Source organism: Coturnix japonica, chromosome 9 (genome assembly GCF_001577835.2).
Source record: "Coturnix japonica isolate 7356 chromosome 9, Coturnix japonica 2.1, whole genome shotgun sequence".
Taxonomy (NCBI): Eukaryota; Metazoa; Chordata; class Aves; order Galliformes; family Phasianidae; genus Coturnix; species Coturnix japonica.
Genome location: NC_029524.1, coordinates 16255881 through 16276721, shown reverse-complemented (window position 1 = coordinate 16276721; position 20841 = coordinate 16255881). Strand labels below are relative to the sequence as shown.

At 35.2% G+C, this 20841-nt stretch overlaps 1 protein-coding gene across 6 annotated transcripts in view; it reads left to right on the top strand.

The window, feature by feature from the left end:
• Nucleotides 1-20841, top strand: part of NAALADL2 (N-acetylated alpha-linked acidic dipeptidase like 2) — a 352306-nt gene that overhangs the window by 211601 nt on the left and 119864 nt on the right. For all 6 annotated transcript variants that reach the window (XM_015871850.2, XM_015871851.2, XM_032446504.1 and 3 more), the window contains one exon: nucleotides 13132-13251. In XM_015871850.2, the coding sequence (XP_015727336.1) occupies nucleotides 13132-13251 (120 nt within the window). The remainder of the gene's footprint in view (nucleotides 1-13131; nucleotides 13252-20841) is intronic.

Below are 20841 nucleotides of genomic sequence, written 5' to 3'. Positions count from 1 at the left end.
TTGCAGTGGAACTACAAATTGTGTATTTTGAATATGTTGCAGTTGGTTGTGATTGCTAAATCATGAGGGTTTTCCCGTGAAAAGATATTCTAGTTATAGCTACTCATAATCTGAATAATTTTCTTTCAAATGTGACACATCTTTAGTAGAGAGATTCTATTACATGTCACATAATCAGGTTGAATTGCTAATATTGCTTGAATGCTGCTGCTCCATTGTATCTCATTTGTGTATTTGGTGTGCTGGAAGTTCAAACAAATAAAACCATTAGTTTATTGCAGTCAGTCTAGAAGCAGAGCTATAGCTCTACCTGCATGTTGACAAGGTTATTTGTAGAATAGCAGGACTCATTTTCTTTGACGACCTGTCATGTCCATTCATTATATAGCCATTGTATATGAGCTGTCCAATTTGTGCTTTCTGGTAACAGTCTAAACACCATTTGTGATATCTGAAATCTACTTCAAAAACCTACTCAGTGCCATTGTGATGGATGGTGCACTTTAATGCTTCTCTATAATTCATTGGGCCCTGAAAAGGTGACACTGTTTACCCATCATGGTGACAGGCAGGGCAGCCTGCAGTTCTGGGGAGAGCTGTCTTGTCAGCTCTGAAATAGATATTGTGGACATTATGTAAATAATATACCAAAGAACAGGTCAGTCTAAGGAAAAAAATGTGAAATATATTTTTATTAAAACTTTAATATCAACCGCATTTATAGAGTTTAAACCTTTTATCTGCTTAATGAAAATGGAAAAGCCTCTCTGGCCTACATTGTGTATAAAAGGGAAATCTCATTGCAATGAATTTATGCACTGAAGCGAAATGTGTTGTCAGACAATATCTAGCCAGCCTCTGAGTGTGTGTGTTGTGGTGAATCACAACATGCCGTTCCATGCTCTCACATCATAGGATTGCCTGAGAGCTGTGGCTGCAGGCTGTCCCTGGAGAGTGGTGATGAGCAGGGAACTGCCTCTGAGCACTGAGAAGAGGTGCCTGGGCAGCTGCCAAGAAGTGTGTTCCTTTTGGTGCTGAATGTTTAAGATGTGTTAGGGTGGGTGCACCTCCACAACCCACCTGCAGCAGTGATCTCCAAAGGGTGTTGTGAGTGCATAGTGAGCCTCAGGTGAAATGTGACATTCATCTGTACTATTTCCTGTTGGACTACAACAACTCCCTGTTAGGTCCTTTGCTGTTCTGTGTGGGGAGTCCTTAAAATGGGCATTCCAAGTGGGCAGAGTTCTGTGGTCTGTGAGTAGAAGCAAAGTTATTCCTGTCTCCAAGGCAGTTCTGCCAGTGCCCATCAATAGCCCATTTCCAAGTCAACCTTGCTCCCATCTACATCCCCTGGCTGCTTGCACTTTTCTTCTTCTAATTTCCAAATTCTCAGACTGATGACCCATTTCTCTCCTCCAAGTGTCTGCTGATATTAGGCAGTTTTATTCTCAACTCAACCAGCAGTATCTTTGATTAGTTTTGAAAGGGCTGCAAGGAGCAGAGAAGTGAGGATGCCGACTGTTTGCCTCTGTAACTGCAATATGCAGAAGTGATTCTCTACATCTGTTGATAGTATTTTAGCCTGTTCTGGTTCATTTGTTTCAGTGACGTTTTCTCAGCTAAATGAGAACCCACCATGAGATTAATGCAACTTGAAACAATGAAAGAAGTTCAAACACATCTGTTAAGCTCAGCTAGCAGTGATCTTGCCATTCTTCAATCATTGCAGGGAAGGAATGAAGGAAGCAATGTGCACATTCCTGCCAGGTCTTGCATGAGGAAGAGGGTTTGCCCAGCACAGCAGACACCCCATTATACCATGCCTGGGCTTAGATGCCTTCTCTGCCCATCCATCCATTTTCTCCATCCAGAAAGGTAGTAGCCTTTCTCTACTTCACTTCTGATTTCTCTACTCTTAGTTACTTATTGCCGTGTCCCCGCTTTGCACCCTACATTCTCCTTCTTTAAGTAGCACTTTGCAAGCACTCTTCTGTTTCCTTGCAAAATTTAAGTTTCTCAATATTTCTAGTTCTGTACAAAAAATAACAAAACATTAGAGTTCCTTGGGAGAGATAGAGTGCATCTGGAATTCCTTGACCCAAAAGTTTGCTTTCATTTTATTTGATTATTTTCTTTGCTGGAAATGTTAGTGCACCCTTATTACCTTTTGTCTTGCCTCTAGCTAATCAGTGGTAATTTCCTCAACAGTGTTTCTGAATTAACAGTTATGTTTAGAATATGTTTTAAATATTCCCAGGATATTTTTATCCCCAGGCAAAATTTCCAAATGATCCTTCAGCAGCGTCCTCGCACATCTTGAATTCCAAAGGCAGAGAGTGCATATAATTCAGATTAAATAATCATAGCATCTCACCCTAAGTCTTTCAGTCATTTTTAATGGTACATTGGTGCAAAATATCAAGCTGGGGGAATCTTCATACATCTGTACATCTAATTCCTTTAGGCATGCCAATTTAGTTCATTATTATCTTTATTAACATTTTCTAAAATTTCTTCTCTGAAGAGACATGTACTAGCTAAAATGAATCCCTAGCAACTGCAATCAGTTTGCAGATGGCAAGGGCTGTAGGTTGACTAACACATATACAAATGAGAAAAATCACACAGTTTTGTTAATGTTTAGATATTTTGGAAGAACTTTATTTATCCTTTATTTATAGAAAACTTTTTCAGAAGCCTCTTCCACAAATAATCTAGAAATAATTTAGAACACTCTTCTGCATGCGAAGTATGCACAGCAAATTTTCAAGGCAATCTCACTAAGAATATGGATTTTGGAATAACTTGACCTTTAAACAGAAAACAACAGTTAGCATTAACTACAGCATAGCTGCCATTCCATTATAATTACATATAGAAAACTGTGAAACATAATGTGAAGGTTGCTTAATTTAAAATTCCAGTCAACAACTACAGAAATGATCATTGAAAAGATTTCCTGCAGAGCATCCTGTCAGTTTTCTGGCATATATCATATAACCATTCATAAATACAGTTGTACAGTTCCCTAAAATAATAGTGGTTTATCATGCACAAGAGCCCAGTTAACACTGCTGCATGATTTTTGTATCATTGAGGGTCAGGATTTCGAAGATGTAAATGGCAATTGCCACATTTTACTGTTCTACAGTTGTTTGTGAATGTAATAATCACATTTTAGTAAAACATATCATAAAATAATACTAATGGAATTTTTATAATAGTGTCAATAATACATGCAGATTTTTTTCTTTTTTTCAATGCAAAAGAGCAAAAGGTAAGACATCTTGGTATCTGTTGACATAACAGATCACTGAATACTTCCAAGCCATTGCACATAATCAGCCAAAGGCATTTTTCAATAAAAACTGGAGCAATGCTGAACCATAAACATTGCATATATTCCCTTTGCATGGTTAAAAACTAAAAGGTGAAGACAGTGAAAATGTTGGAAATAGATTTGAGGCTTTATTCAGATTTCAGTGTATGTAAAATTCCTGTTAAAATTAATGATTGTGATATTTTTATCCAGAGTTTACTTCTTTTATTCCTTCTTTCTTTCTGTTAGTAGTCACTGTGAGAGGATATACATGGACATATTCCTATAAATGCACGACTCGGAGAAATATTTTTCACTTCAATTATTTTATTGCATGGTTTAGCCCAGGCAGGTTACAATTTCCTGTCCAGTTCAATTGATGTCTGGGTTGATATCTGCCCAGTGTCTTGTATTTTGTGCTGACTTCTTGTTAATGATACTTGGTGCAAACCCAGATGCAAATATAGCCCAAATCAAATGGAAATATTTCTGCAGGATCACAAGACACATTAAGCTCCAGGGAGTGCTAATTTATCAGTTCTCTTTACTTTTTTGCATCTTCTTAGCAAATACCAACTATGAGCAGTATACCTGGATTTGAATGCTTTTATATTATCTAATGATTTTTTTCTTTTTTTTTTTTCTGTTCAAGTCTGCAAAGGAGCAGGAGTTCCAAGCAAAACTGCTTATAAAGTTATCTGTGTCTACCAGCGTAACTGCTATGGTTGAGATTGGACATTTTTACCAGAGTCTTACAAATGGATTTCCTTTAATGTAATTTAATTAATTTGTTCAGTGCTTCTCTACAGGACTTCTTTATTTCTCTTTGTAAAGATCTTTTTGAAATGTTTCCAAATGCATTGAGAATACAAAACAAGTCTCCAGATTTCTTTTTTCTGTCTTAGAATGTGAGAAGTCCAAATACAGTTTTCTAAGGTGACCATGTGAAAAGAGTGATATATGAAAAAGAAGCATAAGTTTTAAATGCAGTCTAAGCTGAGGATAAAACTACCATGAGACGAATTATTTGATTTTTAGATAACAACTGGTTAAAACAAACAAACAAACAAAAAACATAAGAACTGAACAATGACCCTCTTTCTAACAACAGAGAAGTCTAAGTTTGGTATCCAGATGCACTTGTATTAGTGCATTGGTGTCTATATGAATCATACTAAAATGGGCTAAAATGTCTTGAGAAATATCCTTCGCTCAAAATCTTACTTTTGAGCTGGCTGGAAATACAGCACTTAGAACTGCAACCAGCAATTCAAGTCTCAGTCCCAGGTAAGAAGTATTCCTGATTTAAAAAGAGGAGAAAAAAAAAAAAAAAAGTTAAAAAAAAGTAAAAAATTGTGAACAGAGATGAAAATTCATTAAGTTTTCCTTTTTCTGTAATTGGGAATTCCTAGAGTTTTATTTTTTGTTCAGTATGCGATCTCTTCTACTAAGTTCAAATAAATCTAATGCATAACATCTCATGTAATGGATATTAGTTACTGTGTTTATCTCATTCATTAAGGCAGCCTTAATGTGAATTAATCATGAGAAATATCTGTCCTATCCTCATAATTATTTATTATGTTCCTGTGCTCTGCAGTTCACAGAGAAAGTGAATGATGAATCACCAGATTGTGACTGGCCCAAGAGTAGGTGTGTTTGAGAAAGAAGATGCTTCATGGAATTTATCTTCCTTCCACTGAATTATGTTACCTTATAGAGTTAGTCTTGTCTTCTGTAAGATTCACTGCTTCACACTGGTGTCTTCAAGGGGCAGACAGAGGTGAATAAGGATAGAATTGGTCTGGCAACAGCTTCAACTGTAAGATAGCAAAGCTTCTTAAATATGCAAGAAAGTTCCTTCTGCACTGTATCTGGGGAGAGAGCTTGCCAGGCATGATCTTTGCCAGGGGGAGTATTTTGTAGGGTGAAGTAGCATGGGAAGCTGGGAATAATATTACTGGCAAATGAATTTCTCTATCATTCTTATAACTAATTTGTTTATTTAAAAAAAAAAAAAAGTATTTATGCATGTTCTTGTATCTATAAATCTCTGCTATCTGACCACTGACCACTAAAAGAAAATGTTTGTGTCATGTAATGTGGTGCAGACTAGAGAGGTTATTTAACATCTTGTGCAGGAGAGATCATACCAGGGCAAGAGAAAGAGTTGAGCGCACATCTCTGTGGCAGCTAGTAGTTCTCTAATAATACCTCTAACTGCTGTTATTGAAATCTATAGTGTGAAGTACTCTGTCAGTAATACTGAGCAACTCTCTACTGTTGTAAAAGTGTTTGACCTGGACTGCAGGCTGTGGAAGATCAGGGAAGCTCTGTTCAGCTCCAAAGCTCCAACAGGGCATCAGTTGTGGTGAGGTTTTTGCTGTACCACTGTCATCAGAGGTCGGATTACTCCTTCCTCCCATCAAGTTGTCTGGGTCGCAGTTTCCCTGCAGCCTTTCCCACTTATTCTTTATAATGTAAACATCTTTTTTTGAGATATAATGTATCAAAACACAGCTGTACAGAGAGAACAGTTCACAGGTCTCTTCTAAAATGGAGTAATTCCTGTCCTTTGCATGGGGTTTCCTTTCTTAAAAAGGATTTTCTGTTCCTGCTGAGAGCATAGGAACCAAATTCACAAATTCTCAATGGTACTCCTGCCGACACTTAAACAGAGATGAACTCTGAAAATGTCTATGTGAAATCTGGCACAACTCAGAAATATCATTGCCTTAATCTATGCAAAGTTGAGCTACTAATTGCACTATAGCGAGTGTACTGACAGAGCCCTATCCTCAACTCCTGCTTAATTCCTTCTGTTGCTCATAAGAAGGAAACATGTTCAAGGCCAACTATTTCTGAAAGAAAAGAATTTCAAGTTCCTAAAAAAGTGAATAGTGACGCAGTTAATGACCAACTGACAATTGAGTTGATTTTTTGAAAACAAAATCAGAAAGCTTGGAAGAATGAAGAACTTTTATTCCTGCTACAGTTTTAAATATGCGGTACCTGAATCACAAGATTATGTGTTTCTTGCAAGGTTTGATTTCCAGAATGTTATGTAATTGTAAATGGAAATGCCTACTGCTTCAATCACAGAGCTTTGCTATTCATACATGTAGCCGTCTTTTATATTTGCCTTGGTCAGTCACTTTGTTCACTTGAATTCATTATCACTTGCTGTTCTCATTGGAACCCCTTTCTTCCATCATGTATTTGTAATTCTAGAGTGAATTTTTTCAGTGTATTTTTTTTTCCCAAAAGGATGATTTGGAGACCTATACATTTGTCTAATGCCTTTGGAAACCAGAGTCCACACCAGATGTGAAAGGGGCCATTTTCCTTTTTGTAACCAAATGTTTAGTTCTCCAGATTTGACAAAATGCTGCTTTAACTCCCAAATGTGTTTACTGCACTGTATGGTTTGCCATCTCTCTCATTATGTTTTAAGTGTATGACATTTGGCCAAGTGATGGCTACAAGTACTATGTAAAAGAGCATTTGTTATTGAGTGTACCAAGATGGAATGGATAACCTCTTGTGCAGAAATGTACTTATCTGCATTTTTGAAGTTGGTGTCTTAATCCTTCTATTTCTAAGTAGATATAGTAACAACAACATATTTTTTGTGTGTATAGCAAGCATACATAGAAATAGAGCCATTGTATATATTTCAGTTTAGTTTCAGCATGCAGTAGTATGAGACTTGATGGGCAAACAAACTTGTCATCCTTTGAAACTTGTGCAGTTTTTAAAAAGGGAAAAATTGGAAGCCTGAATATTGTAAGGTTATTTTCTAGATATTTATTTTTGACACAGCCAGGCTAGCTCTGAAGGTGAAGTAATTTAACAAAACTGACACAGTAGCCTCTAAGAAATTAAAATGTTAAAGTAAGTTATTAAATGGCATGGTTCAATTGCACTTTAAAAGATACAAAAGCACTTCCGTGTAATATTTCACATCAGTTGACACACACATTCTGTCTCTGATAGTGTTTGCATTCTCTTGACACTATTTTTATGACCTGTCATTTTAGACAGGAGATGATTTTCTTTCTTGAGGTGTGTAGGTGTAAACTCATATTTTACTGTTTTTCACAGAGATCATATGAACAAACAGAGTGAGGAGATATTGGTGCCTTGGAGTACCCCCTCCTGCTCTGCTGGGGTATGACCCATTGCTGCCGTAGCTGTTTATCTGGCAGCCTGTGCCACAGCCTGTGCAGTCGCTGTGTGTAAATGAATCTTCCAGGCATCTTTCAACATCTAAAATCACTATAAAAAAGAATGCTGTTTTTTTTTTCTTTTTTTTTTTTTTCTTCCATATATATGATAAAAAGAGCTTTGAATGAAGGATGATGTTCAGCCTCTTGGTGGTTCATGTTACAGAGTAGCCAATAAAACCTGTCTTTTGCTGCAGTCTGGCCTTTAGAATTCCAGTTTCACTGGAAATTTTTAAGGTCAAGTTTAAATCACATTATAATTTACCATGTACTTTTTATTTATTTACTTATATATTTTAAGGTAATATTGTAACTAAACAATTCTGCTTGTTCTAGTACCTTTTCCTCAGTCAGTGTAATTCATAAATGTGTATTTACATGAACAGCTATTCCTGAGTAAGCTCATCCAGGCAGACCAACAAATACAAATTACTGTTTCTTCTTAGGAAAATATGTTGTTTTAAAATTCTGGTTGTTCTTTCTTATATATGAAATTAAATTTTGTTACTAGTGAGCTTTGTTGATGACAGGCATTTCAGCACCACATAATGAAAGCTTAGAATAATGAAATTAATTTCTGATTGATGTTTTTAAGCTTCAAATGATATTGTGTCCTTCAGAGTTTTATAACCAAAGTAGATCTTAGAGATTTTAAAGTAAATATCAATTTTAACATTACTGGGAAAAAAAAATAAAATTACTTTAGAATAACTAAAAATAGATTAGCATTTAAATCTAGTTAGAAAAGATGAGAAGGGGCTTGCCACATTGGACATCTAACTGAATATCATGAATTAAAAAATTACACTCAGATATTGTTTTTTCCTTCTGCTTAAAGGAAACTGGAAGAATGCAATCATGAGCAGAGGGACAAAAAGTAAAAGTGAATGAAAAGAAGGAAAAATAAAGTTCAAAATGGGAACAGAGGGAGGAGTCTACTGGATCGGCATTATCAACAGGGGAGAGACTATGCCAACTTAGATTTATCTGGGGCTCTCTAACCATAAAACACAGAAGAGGTTCTTTTCTGTAGGCTATAAAAAGGCTTCGATCTTAATTCAGTCTCCATGGGAGATAGCAGGATTAAAAAACCTGCTATAAACTATAAAGAGCAGGCAAGCCTACAAGTTTAACTCCAGTGTCTCTCTGAAAATGATACTGGAACAGCACAAGCAACCTATAGAAACATTCCTGCCTGGAATGGAGCTGTGTTGCCATAGGCTTAGTGAGGGGAAGAAAGAGCACCTGAAATGTGTCAGCAACTAAATTTGCTCTATGAGATCAAACTCTTATCAAACTCTGAGGCTAAGGGACGTGATTGTTTTCTCTTACTTTGGTATTGGACTCTAGAACAAATTACAGTTTTCGATGTCCTTGCAATTTAGCATGATAAAAACTAGACACAAAGAATCCTTTCTGGCTTTTGCTTGGCACTGTGGATCATATGGAATTGCTCTGATATTTCAGTGCATTAATAGGAATATTGAAGGAGAAAAAAGCTTGCAGTGTAAGGTGCAAAATAAAACACAGAGAAAAGAATTTCATGAATCTATTTGAAGACCAAATACTTGCTATTTATTGAATAAATAAGCATTTAACTGGGGTTATGTATAGCAATACTGAAATTCTGTGATTCAAGTCTGCCCTGACATCATGCATCTACTGTCTACTCAAATAATGATTTGCAAATGTATTTTGTGAGTTTTTACTTCTGTCAGGATGAATAGTTGGAGGCCATTTTGCTGTGATTGGTCACACGTTGGATGTTTGTTCTCTGTATTGGGTGGACAGCCTAAAAACAGTAGCTGAATATTGAAGGGCATATAAAGGGCATAGATTTGAGTGAAAGAAGAGGATGTAGTATGTGTGAACACTCACTGGACTGAGGTATTGGTCCTTCTAGAATACCCTATCTTCTCTTTAGATAAATTGTCTTGATTCTGGGGAATGATTGTCCTAAATAAATTGTATACATAGGTTTTTAGTTTTCTGAAATACTTATGGTTTCTTTGTCGTCTGTTTCTGACCCTTGCTCATCTATTTTTGGTCAATTTAATTTATTCTTTACATTTTTAATTCCCATAGTATTTGCTAAGAAAGTGAATTTTTAAGATTGTATATGACAGCTTCAGGATCCCAACTGCCACCTCCTGCATACAGTATACTTTTCGTTTCCAAGAGATAGCTATCTATATATATTTCCCCCACCTTTGAATGGGTGAAGAATGCTGTTTATCCATTTTAATTTTGGAGAGAAGAGTTTGGGAAAAGACCCTTGGCTACCATGATTGTAGCATTTTCAAAATGCTTGATTTGGCAGGTTTTAAAGGGTTTTTATCATAATTTTTAAGATGGAATGTTTACAACTCATTGAGCATCATCTTGGGATTTAGAAACTAATAATAAGTCTAACATAAAATAATTACTTTTTCTAGAAATGTTTGTTTTATCACCTACCCTTACTTCATTTCATGCATGGGGGAATACTTCTAAACTCCATATTGCACATCAGAATTTGTTCCTAAATAGTTGTATCTCTCAAACAGCATAGCATGAAACAATTTGAAGAGTAAGTACCCAATTCAAATGGATAAAACAGCTCATTGTTTAGTCGTTTTCTAGTTTTAGGGAAAGAGGATTTACTCTTCCATATCTAAATCAAGTATACAAGTGCTCTTTTTCAGCATCTGATAAAAGGAAGAATTCTCTTTTGTTTTATGAATTAAATTATCCTACCAAAGGAAAGCAATATATCAAGCATGGGTTACTGCGGGTGGGGTATTTTACTTTCTCAAATCTGGAATCTATAAAATGAGAATTATTTCCCATTGTAAGCATCTCTAAAACAGAAAAAAATCCTCTAATCTTTATTCATTGTTTTTTGAGTTAAGACTATTGTGACTAAAACAGAACTTCATGCAACATAAATAGCTATTTCCCAGCAGATTATTGAGAGGGTAGCACTTTTTGGATTGATATACTTTTTTCTAACATTGTTTTAAAATTATACTTTTAATCTTTCATGCTAGGAATAAAGGATCAATTGACTGAGCCCCAGCACTTATCATATGTGATAAGATGTTGTTAATTAGTACTGAATGATTCTCTCTGTATTACGTTGCCTTCAGGTGTAAAAGAAAGGAAGAAGTAGAAATCTTAAAAACTTTTACTCATTCTTCTCTTGTAAAGTCCATATGGTGCTTGGAAAGGACCAGCAAGCAGCACTTGAAAGTGCGTTTTGCATCCATAAATTAACAAACAGCATCCATGGGCAGTCGCTAAATACATTAATAATTGTGTGAACATGTAGTATTCTTGTTTACAGAATAGTAGATAGCATCTTGGAGGAGTAGCTAGAAAAAATAACGTGAAGAGGCATGTGAATATGAATGTGGGCAGGTATCTCATTTTCACCCAGGCACACTTTTGAAGGAAATGGTTTGATACTTCATTATATCATATGTTTGCGTATTGATTTTGCCTAAGGAAAAGTCAGTGCAGAATCTCATATGAGTAATGAAAGCCCTGATTTTCTGTTTGCTCCGAGGTAGGTGGTAAAAGCATTGGGCCTAAAGGGATTAGAGGTCTCCCCAGAAATTAAGTCATAGATAACCTTTCAAACTGCCAGACTTTTGAGACAAATAATTACATGTCGGTGTACCTACTGACTTCTGTTGGTACAAATTAGAATAAAGCTAAGATCTACAAAATGAGGCAAAAATTGTGAGAACTTCAATGAAGTAGGATGATTAATTAATTCCCTTTCTTCTTTTGAGATGAACTGTGTATACCTGCATTAATTCTGTGAGATCTTTTCAGACAGGAGAACCAAATTAGGTAAAATATCATGACTTGCAATAGCACCAAAACTTAATTCACTCAATTTTGTCATATTTCAGTATATTCATATGTCAATTTTGTCATTTCAGTATAAGTATCACACAGGAAAGTTTATATTGGATTTCAGCCTATATTCACAATTTGAATTTTTATATTAGTTTTCATATTCTTTCAGTAGTAAAAGCCCACCCGTGTTTAAAAAATCTGTATGAAGTGTACGATTCATTTCAGTACTTGATGTAAAATATGGTGTTTACCTGTTACAGAAGTGTTTAATTAATTTGGTTGAGTTTTCTAAAGACTGTTTATACAGCACTGATGACATTTTATAGACTTAGAAACTTGTTAACTTGAAAATTTAATGAAATGTGTTTAAGAAGATGTAGACTTTGGCAAGACAGAAATTTATGAATTCAATTCACATGTTAAAGTACAAACTCTTAATGTTCAGATAAAATTGTATAAGGGTAAACACTTTCTTAAAATACCTGTGTTTAGGAATCTAGTGAAATTTCACACATCCTACACTGCCAGAATAACTGTTGGAAGAATTTAAACAGTTTGTGTGAAGATGTGCAAAATCAGAACTGTTGACTTTGGCAGTGAGTCCATAGTTACTGAAACTGAAGGAGAAACTTTTCCATCTTGTACTGCTCATCTCATTTTATTTTTTAAATGTTTGTGTAATATGTTTGTATGTTTGTGTAATATGTTTGTATGTTTGTGTAATATGTTTGTATGTTTGTGTAATATGTTTGTGCTATCTTCTGTTTGTATTTTATATGAAAACTGTGTAAGGGGTTTAGGGGGATTAGGAATTTGTTTGGTGTCCTGAAAACTTCCTAAAAACAGCATGCAAGACTAATTAGTCTCATACTTGGTTTTTGACAGTTAATTGCTATAAATGTGTGAGACAAATGCAGCTGGTTACTCCTTAGTTTTATTTGTGTATTTTGAAATGTGTTTATATACATATTCATAAATATAAATAGGTCATTAAATATGTGTATGCTTACTAAATCTTTAGAAACACTTCTTGAATTTTATCCATTACTGTCCACGCTTGACTCTTGCGGTCTCCTAACTAAAGTGCTGAAGATCATCCTGTAAAGCCATTGTGGTTAGTTGGATGTGATTTTAAATAATATAAAAATATTAACAGAAAAGCTTAAGCATCAGCGGCATAATCTATTCTAAATGTTTTATCTAATTCTGGATAACCTATAAGTAAATACTTCAACACTCAAGGTTACTTAAGGAGCATACAAGTCCCCATAATAAAACCATCAATTGGTACAGTGTGTAAACCTAAGTTTACACATGACCTGCTAAATCATTCACTCTTTCTTGAAATGCTTTACAAGACTTTGATTCCTTTAGAGAAAACTAGAAGTTAGTTATTATCCCTTACAGAATTCTAATTTCATTCCTTTAACTAATGAGGGAAAATTCTCATCAGAATCAGCAGCATTTATAATAATCATTGGCAAAAAATAAAATTCTGATTTTTACCACTACTGAGGAATTGTTTGAAAACTGCCGAGATAGAAATGTATTTAACAGATTTAATTCTCAAAGTCTTTGCTGTTACAGGTCTTCCTTTTCAGTGATTAGGAAAAAAAAAAAAAAGGTTAAACAAAACTCCCAGCTGCTTGTAATTACAGAGATAGCTTCATTTCTGTGGAATGAGCACCCTCCACTGCTGCAGAGTTGCCAGTATATCCTGAATTATGTCTTCTCTTTCAGGCAGAACTTGTTGATATACAGTATGGGACCATAGAAGACTTGATCCGGATTCAAAGCACTACAAATGTGACCAAAAAAATTGCACTTCTGAAGCTAGGACAATCACCTTTACTTTATAAGGTTAGTTTTATGCTTACTGTATTTTAGGTGAATTATTATTTGAGTTGAAAAATATCAAAATGAGGCCATCCCCATTCTACCACAGTAAGTAGATTATTGCTTTGGATTCTGCACTATAGGTAGCCCCTTTGACCTACATGTAACATTTATTTTGCTGCATATCTTAGGGCAGCTCAGTATTATGCTGTATTTTGCCTGGGTTTACTATAAGCTTTTTGGCAAATAAAGAAATCCTTAAAAGAAATAATAAAGTGCAAGGGGGGGAAAAAGGCAGCTGAGGTCAGTTGTTGTTGCGTCTTTGCATGTGTAAGTCTGCTGAATTCTCATTTCCACATACCATATGTAGCACTTAACCTGCTGGCTTTGAGTGTGCTGGTGGAAGAAGCAGAGCGCTGTGTATACTCACCTGACATTCAGCTTCTGAGAGTCTTTCCAGTCCCAAGGGGCTGGGTCTAACCTCCAGAGCTTTTGGCCTTGCTGCAGATGTGCTGCTGCAAGCACTGAGACTGTGAGGTTGTAAGAAATAGCATGCATTACAGGAGGACTATCATGTTGGTTATGGATTTAAGAAATCACATTTTAACTTCATTTCATCATTACATGATATAGCTGTGTTCTGTGGGTAAGATACCATTGCCTTCCTACTTCTTCTTTTCATTCTTACCACTGTTCTTACCACCTCAGAGAACAGCATTAACTTTCATGGTGTTTCTGCTTCAAAATGTATAAGCAGAAAGGTATTTATCTTTAGTTCTGTTAATTTTACAGACGCTCTTGTAAAGTCACCAGGATTTACTGGCCTGTGGATGGGTTTTCACAGGCTCAGAGTGAGCATCTTGTTTTTTTTCATGTTCCAACCTTCTTTGTTCTTTGGATGTTGTAGCTACGTAGGAAGAAGAGTGCTTGCGTATCTGATGCTCATTCTACTGTAACTCCAGCCCAGGCAGAGAGCACAAAGTTGAAGCTCAAAAGTCCGTTTGCACACTAGATGTAATGGACTCCACATATAAAACACATTTAAACCCTGAATATCAAGCAACTGCCTTCTATTGCAAATATTTTATAAACAGAATACTGTTTGGCCTTTCAGAAAATACACTAGCCAATAAATAATTAAACAATTCATTCCCAATTCACAGAAGCAATTATAAAACAACAGTAACTCCAGATCTTATAATTAACAGAATCAGGATCTGCTCTGTCAGCCACAAGAAAGTACGGTCGGGACTACAACACAGGTTTAGAAAATAAGCACTTAGTATTTTTTCTGCAGGAATAATATTTGTCTTAATAAAAATGCCATTTTCATCTGACTAGCTTTAGCTGTTTGTCTAAATTATTTAGCTGCAATCTAATTAAGTTTGTGAAAGGTCAGTTATCATTGTTGGAACTTGGCTGTTGTGCACCATTTCCGCCGACAGATCTTATACTGTATTTCAATGCCAACTGACAAAAATAATGAAATAGCAGTTGGAGCTCATAAAATAGGAATTTGATAAAGATGCAAAGCTTGCTGTGATAGTGTTGTCTACAGTGTCTACAGAATAGACTTTTTACCAATTAAATTCTATTCTTGTATGCACTTTTATGTCTAAATTACCTAGTGCAGCTGAAGGAGCAGAGCAAGATACTTGATCCTGTGGACTGTCTTAGGATTTTTGCTCTTTCTGCTGCAGTCTGGTCCAAAGGAGTACATGCTAATTAGTGGCTGAGCACTCATTTGCTCTTCTGAAAGGATCCATTTTTGCATATTCAGAGCACTGGGTAATGTGAATCAAAGTGTGATCAGTGTTGGTGATCAGGAAATTGACTTTGAAAACATGCTGCTGATCCAGCTGAAGAGACAAGTCACCTACATATATTTGATGTCACTTTAATAACAGATGCTGAAGTTGTGAAGGGAAAGTATAGCAATCCCTCAAACGTGTGCTCATCTCACACAGGTAGAAAGTTTGCTTTTATTTTTGTTTCTTCTTTCTGAGGTTGTAAACTGTCTTTTTTAAGATATAAATTGTGCCTCTTTGGATCTGAAATGACCATAATATTTTAAAAAATGAGGAAAATATGTGGAAGGATAGAAATAGTCCTTTGTAGGAAATATTTGAACTAAAAGAGAAAGATTGCATTAAACAGCTAGTCTATGTGTGCAGTATCTCAACACTGAATGTATTTTTTGTCTGCCTTTTCCCCCTGATGTTTGCTTTGTGTTTACTGAGTTTACTGTAGCAGATGCTTTCCTCTACCTTTATTTTCCTTATCTCTGTTGTCCACGTGCTTCATTTTTATGTCACATTAAAATAGAACAGTAGGTCATAACAGAGATGTCACTGTGTGTGTGTGTATATATATATATATATATATATAGGTGTATTTATATATCTTGTTCCTTCCTTTTTCTGTATTCAACTTGCGTTCTTTACACTTTAATGTTCTTTAATTTCTCATTATTACTACCTTTATTGTACAATTATCTTTCTTAGGATTTGGGCATTATTTTTGAAGGACTTTCACAAAGATGTCTGAAGAGGTTTCATCTTCATAACAATTTTTAATCTTGTCTTTGTTTTTCAATTTTGAGTTTCCTATTGCATATGCAGTGGTAGCTTCAAACTGGGGTGAAAGAATGATAGCAATGGTTCAGGGGCTGGAGAAAGTTGCAGAGGGAACAAGACAGAGTCACTGACAGGATTACAGTTTTCAAACTTCTGTGATTACTCCTAGACAAGTTTTGTGGCTACAAACTGGAGGATTTTTAAGAGCCAGATAATTTCATAGTAAAGAGGGGTTTGACTTGGAACAAGAAAATCTTTCTTAAGGAGAAAACTGTAACTAGAGAAATTTAAATTGTAGATGGAGCTCAACTTCTGGAACCATCTTCCAGAGAAAATACTTTTTTTTCCCTACCTTCAAATTAAATGTGACTGCTTTTTAGAATTCTGCTACAGTCCAACAGTAATTATTTTTACTGGAACTCATGTTATTGGTGAATTTCAGTGACTAGTTATGTACAGTAGGTTAGAACACATTCACTATGTTCTTGAATAAAAAGGATACGTAATTATGGGGAAAGGTGATTAAATTGATCACTAGTGATGAAACACATAACACTTGTGATGTAAATTACCTTTCTTGGAAAGAGCAGCTTGAGTTGCCTGCTGTGTTTGTAGACAGAAACATCCTCTTCCAATGGTATAAAATGTGTGGTGACAAAAAGACTGATTAAACAATCTCACCAGCACACAGTTACTCTGCCCTAAAACTTCTCTGAGTATATGTCATGACTGTGAGCACATAAAAGAAGCCAGCGGATGTGTCGTTTTTTGGTGTTTTTATTATTCTCCAGAAAAAAAATGTGCAATAATGTTGGTATTCAAACTCTAGAAATATCATGACTGTATTCATTTTTGAAGAATGGTGTGAGTCTGGATCATGATTTAATTTTTGAATTTGGGGATTTGAGGAAAAGCCATAATTTTTAACCTAAATTAACTTCTAATAGAGTAACAATCACCCTGGAGGCTAAATTACTTAATCTTTACAATGTGTGCACATTAACATTTTTCTTACATCTGTTAAATGAAAACGTTGTACTAATGTGTAAATATCTGTATTTATTTTAAATATTTACAGTCTTCGTAAATATTCATAGACCTGATTTTTAACTGTCATCGAGTTTAGAAATGTGGATGTTTGCATTTTTATGCAGGGATTTGTGGTAGCCACTTACAGGCAAAGATTTAGTAAATAGAAAATAGAATAAAAGTCATTTACAAAAGGTCTTCTATTTAAAAACTGCATTTAAAATCCGTTTGGTTTGGAAAGTCATTGCACATTTCTAATTTCTACACTGTTTGGTTGCTGGCATTTTTTTCTCTCAACTTTGGATTCTTTCCATCTGGCTTGTTTTATGGCTAGCATACACAACTGTAAAGATCATGTTTTAAATCTCCATTCAACTAGGGCTCTGTCTCTCCTTCTATCTTCTGTTCCTTATGCCTATATACATGTGTGCCTACTTGTGTATGTATACAAACTATATAGATTAAAATTTTTCCGAGGACTCTATACATCTCATATGTGTTTCATTATTAAGGACAGTGGGTTTTTTTGTTTTGTAGAGTGATTTTCTTTCCAAGGCACATAGAGTGTTTACATACTTCCCTTAGGAGTACTGTGAGGTTTATAATGATATTATTATCCTCTTGAGAAGCCCTTCTTGAAAATTCAAGCCATATGTGTAGCTAGTATGAAAAAAAGTTATAGAAGCATATAAAACTAGACTTGAAGAACTGGATAGGAAGAGATCACATAGTCCATTATTTTGGGTATCTACTATGATTCCTGGTAACTTTTTGTCTTCTTTCTTATTTCCAGAGTAAAAATTTCCAGATTTTTTCTCAGTAATGGTTTCCTGGACTGCACCATTCAGTTCTGCATTTAAAGCCTGTTAATTTTGCCCTGTGCGCTGAGAATACATCAGGCTCCTTTTCCTCTGCCATAACCTCTTATATCGTGCTTTTCAGTATTCTCTTCTTTAGGCTGAAAAAAAATGTTTTCGTCCATGTTTTTTTTCACACTATTTTATGTAGACCTTCACTTGTTCTATAAATTGAACTCCCTTCTATAAGTTCAAAACAGATGTTGGGGATTTTTTTTGCCCCCAAACTGGTTGGTGTTTCATCTGAGCCTAGTCACAAATTTCTACAAAACCTCTTCCTTTGTTCTGTTTTTCAATTGGCTTAAACTTGCCTATGTGTAGTAACATTTGTTTGAATAGCGTCTGGTTTTTCAAGATTTCTGTTACTTGTTATCCTTTTAAAATCTAATTCCAATTGCTGTAATCACAAGCTCCTCTTGAAGAGGCACAGGTGATTTCAGATTGTTTGATAGTGGTCATATTTTCTGATGCAGAGTTTGTGGTTTTGTCAAGTTGCATTCCTACAAAATATTATAGTTCTTACTTTGCCTTTGAGGATCCACTGTTTGCCTTGTGGTCCCTCTTTTGTAGTCTTCTCTTTGAGTTTGTAACAAGATTCCTTCTTTAAAGTCTTCAGCTTTCGTTTAGTGTTCCTAAACCCTTTCTTCACTCAATCATTTAGTAAATTTTAATTCACTTATGTTATTAACCTTCCCCACCTCAAATAGCTCTTTTCCATCCATTAGATACAATCCAGTTGGAAGAAGGTTTTGTTGCATTTTTCTTTCTCACTTCTAAAAAAAAAATAAAAATAATAAAATACCCGTGCCTTTAAAAAAAATTGCTGGACAAGTTGTCTATATGAAAGAAACATTTGTAATTGTTTTCATATTATAGTCAATCTTGTTTTGAATGCTACATTTAGTCAACTGTTTACCTCTTCCTGATTTCATGATTCAGGGAATGGTAATGCATAAAGTATTTCACTGTTTAGTGAGAAATTTTGTTTGTTCTGAAGACCATAGGTTTTCCTTCATGTGAAAGCATATCAAATTTAAACAATTGATAGATATGCTTCTCAATTATATTCTACCTACTTTGATGACAGTTCTTCCTCGCTCCTTTTGAACTGAAGGAACAAGCTATAACAGCTAATTATTGAAACCTGGAGACATCCTGCACTGAGGTCATAAATCTGTTGTGTTTGAGTGACTGAAAAATCCATCCCCAGCCCGGAGTACACACACTTGATTTTAAAAAAGGAAAAGTAACTGCACAGATTTATCACTTAATGTTTCATCCCAAAGTCATATTTAAAATTATTTACAAACATATTTTAAAACCAAGCTTAAAAATGTGTAAGTGCCAATTCTGATACATTTTTGTCTCCATGTGAGGTACTGTGGGAAAGAAAATTGAGAGATGATATTGACTTGGAATCTGTTGATGATTTTAAAAAAACCCTCAAAAGAGTGGTTTTGTGCTGCTGATGGTAACCAAATCACACTGAGCTCTATTGTTCAGTTCGTGGAAAGCTGTTCAACTCAGAATAATTTGAACCGAGCATGTCGATTTACCTTGTACTTATTCCAGCATTTGAAGGATGATGTACTGTGACCCAGACCACCTAAACATGAAACAATGCCAGTATGGTTAGAAATTCAATCTGTATCCCTCCAGATGAATATGGAATAGTTGACAAAATTTTGCTCTCTTATCCTTTTAGTGAAGTGCACTGCAGTAAATAAAAGTAGAGAAAGAATTCCTGCTCCATACAGTAAAAATGGGGAAAAGTAATTCAGGCTTTTAAGCAGCAAGTTGAATATGTAAAGGGTGTGTTAGGAGAAAAACAATTGATGTCTGGGAGGGAGCATAATTGTAGCACAGCTTGTCAATATTCTCTACTAATTAACATTTCGGTTGCATCAGTAAAAGGACTTTCAGTTATTACTCATTTCCTTTTCAATTACAAAATCCTGTGTTTGTTTGGATGGGAGAAGTGTGCTATTAGCAGAGTAAATGAGGGGACATGTAAGATAAATAACCAAAAGTAGACATTGATTATTTTGCATTTCTGATGCAACAGTATTTTTCCAGAATGTTTTCCATAGTCATTGCTGTCTTGTGTAGGTATTTGTATTCCCAGTTGAGGGTCCTACTCACTTTCTCTTCTGAACTGATACTGAAGTTCCATTGAGCTATTTCATTGTGTATGTTTCCTTGTTATCTTCAGTAATGCTGTGCACTTGTTTTTCTCTAAGAAAATTAAATCTAAATATTCCTATACTCTCTTGAGTGTTTAAGTGCACAAATATTGAATCCATTTTTGAAAAATGAATCCAACTCCATCATGAATCACAGTTTCACTGTTTTCACTATTTTATCACTATTTTATCAAGTCCTTTAAAAGTGAGTAGTAAATGCACTCATCTGATTTACTGAGTGCCATTTTATATATATATATGTGAGCCCTATTTACTGAGCCCTGGTAAATAGTGCAAAGTCAAGCAAAATGCCTTTGTTGTGAGGCAATTGTTCTGAAGCAAAGCTTAAGCAAAGAAATCCATTGCCCTGATTTGTACCTCCAAGCCTTACATCCACACAGCTGATCAGATGCTTTATGCACCATGTCTTTCCATCATAAAATATATACTGTTCAAATCAGATGTTCTAGCCTTATTTCTGGCCTTGGCACTTTTCCTGCTGCTTGATTATTTAAGGAATTTGAGGGCATTTCTTTTCTCCCTAAGCAACTAATTGAGCTAGCCTATCACATTTGTTGAACTTGGACTTTACAAAACAACCATTTACAAATGATACGGGCCCCTTTTCATCACACGTGTTTCCTGCATATACTGTTCAATTTCAACAACAGCTGAGAAAGTGGAAAAGAAAATAGAAGATATGAGAGCTTTGAGCAGAGATGGAATGAATATGTAAAATCTCATTCTGTCAGAACAGATGTATATGCATGAAGGTTTTTCCAAAATACCAGATACTGAAGTAGTGATACACCCCATGCCATCAGCCGTCCCAACTGCTCACCCAAAGAACTCTGAGAGGATAATTATAGACCAGTACTGTACACACTGATTATTTTTCATGTTTATATTGACTGTAGGACAATACCTTATTACTATTTTTTTTTAATTTTATATCTTGTTATCTGTTCT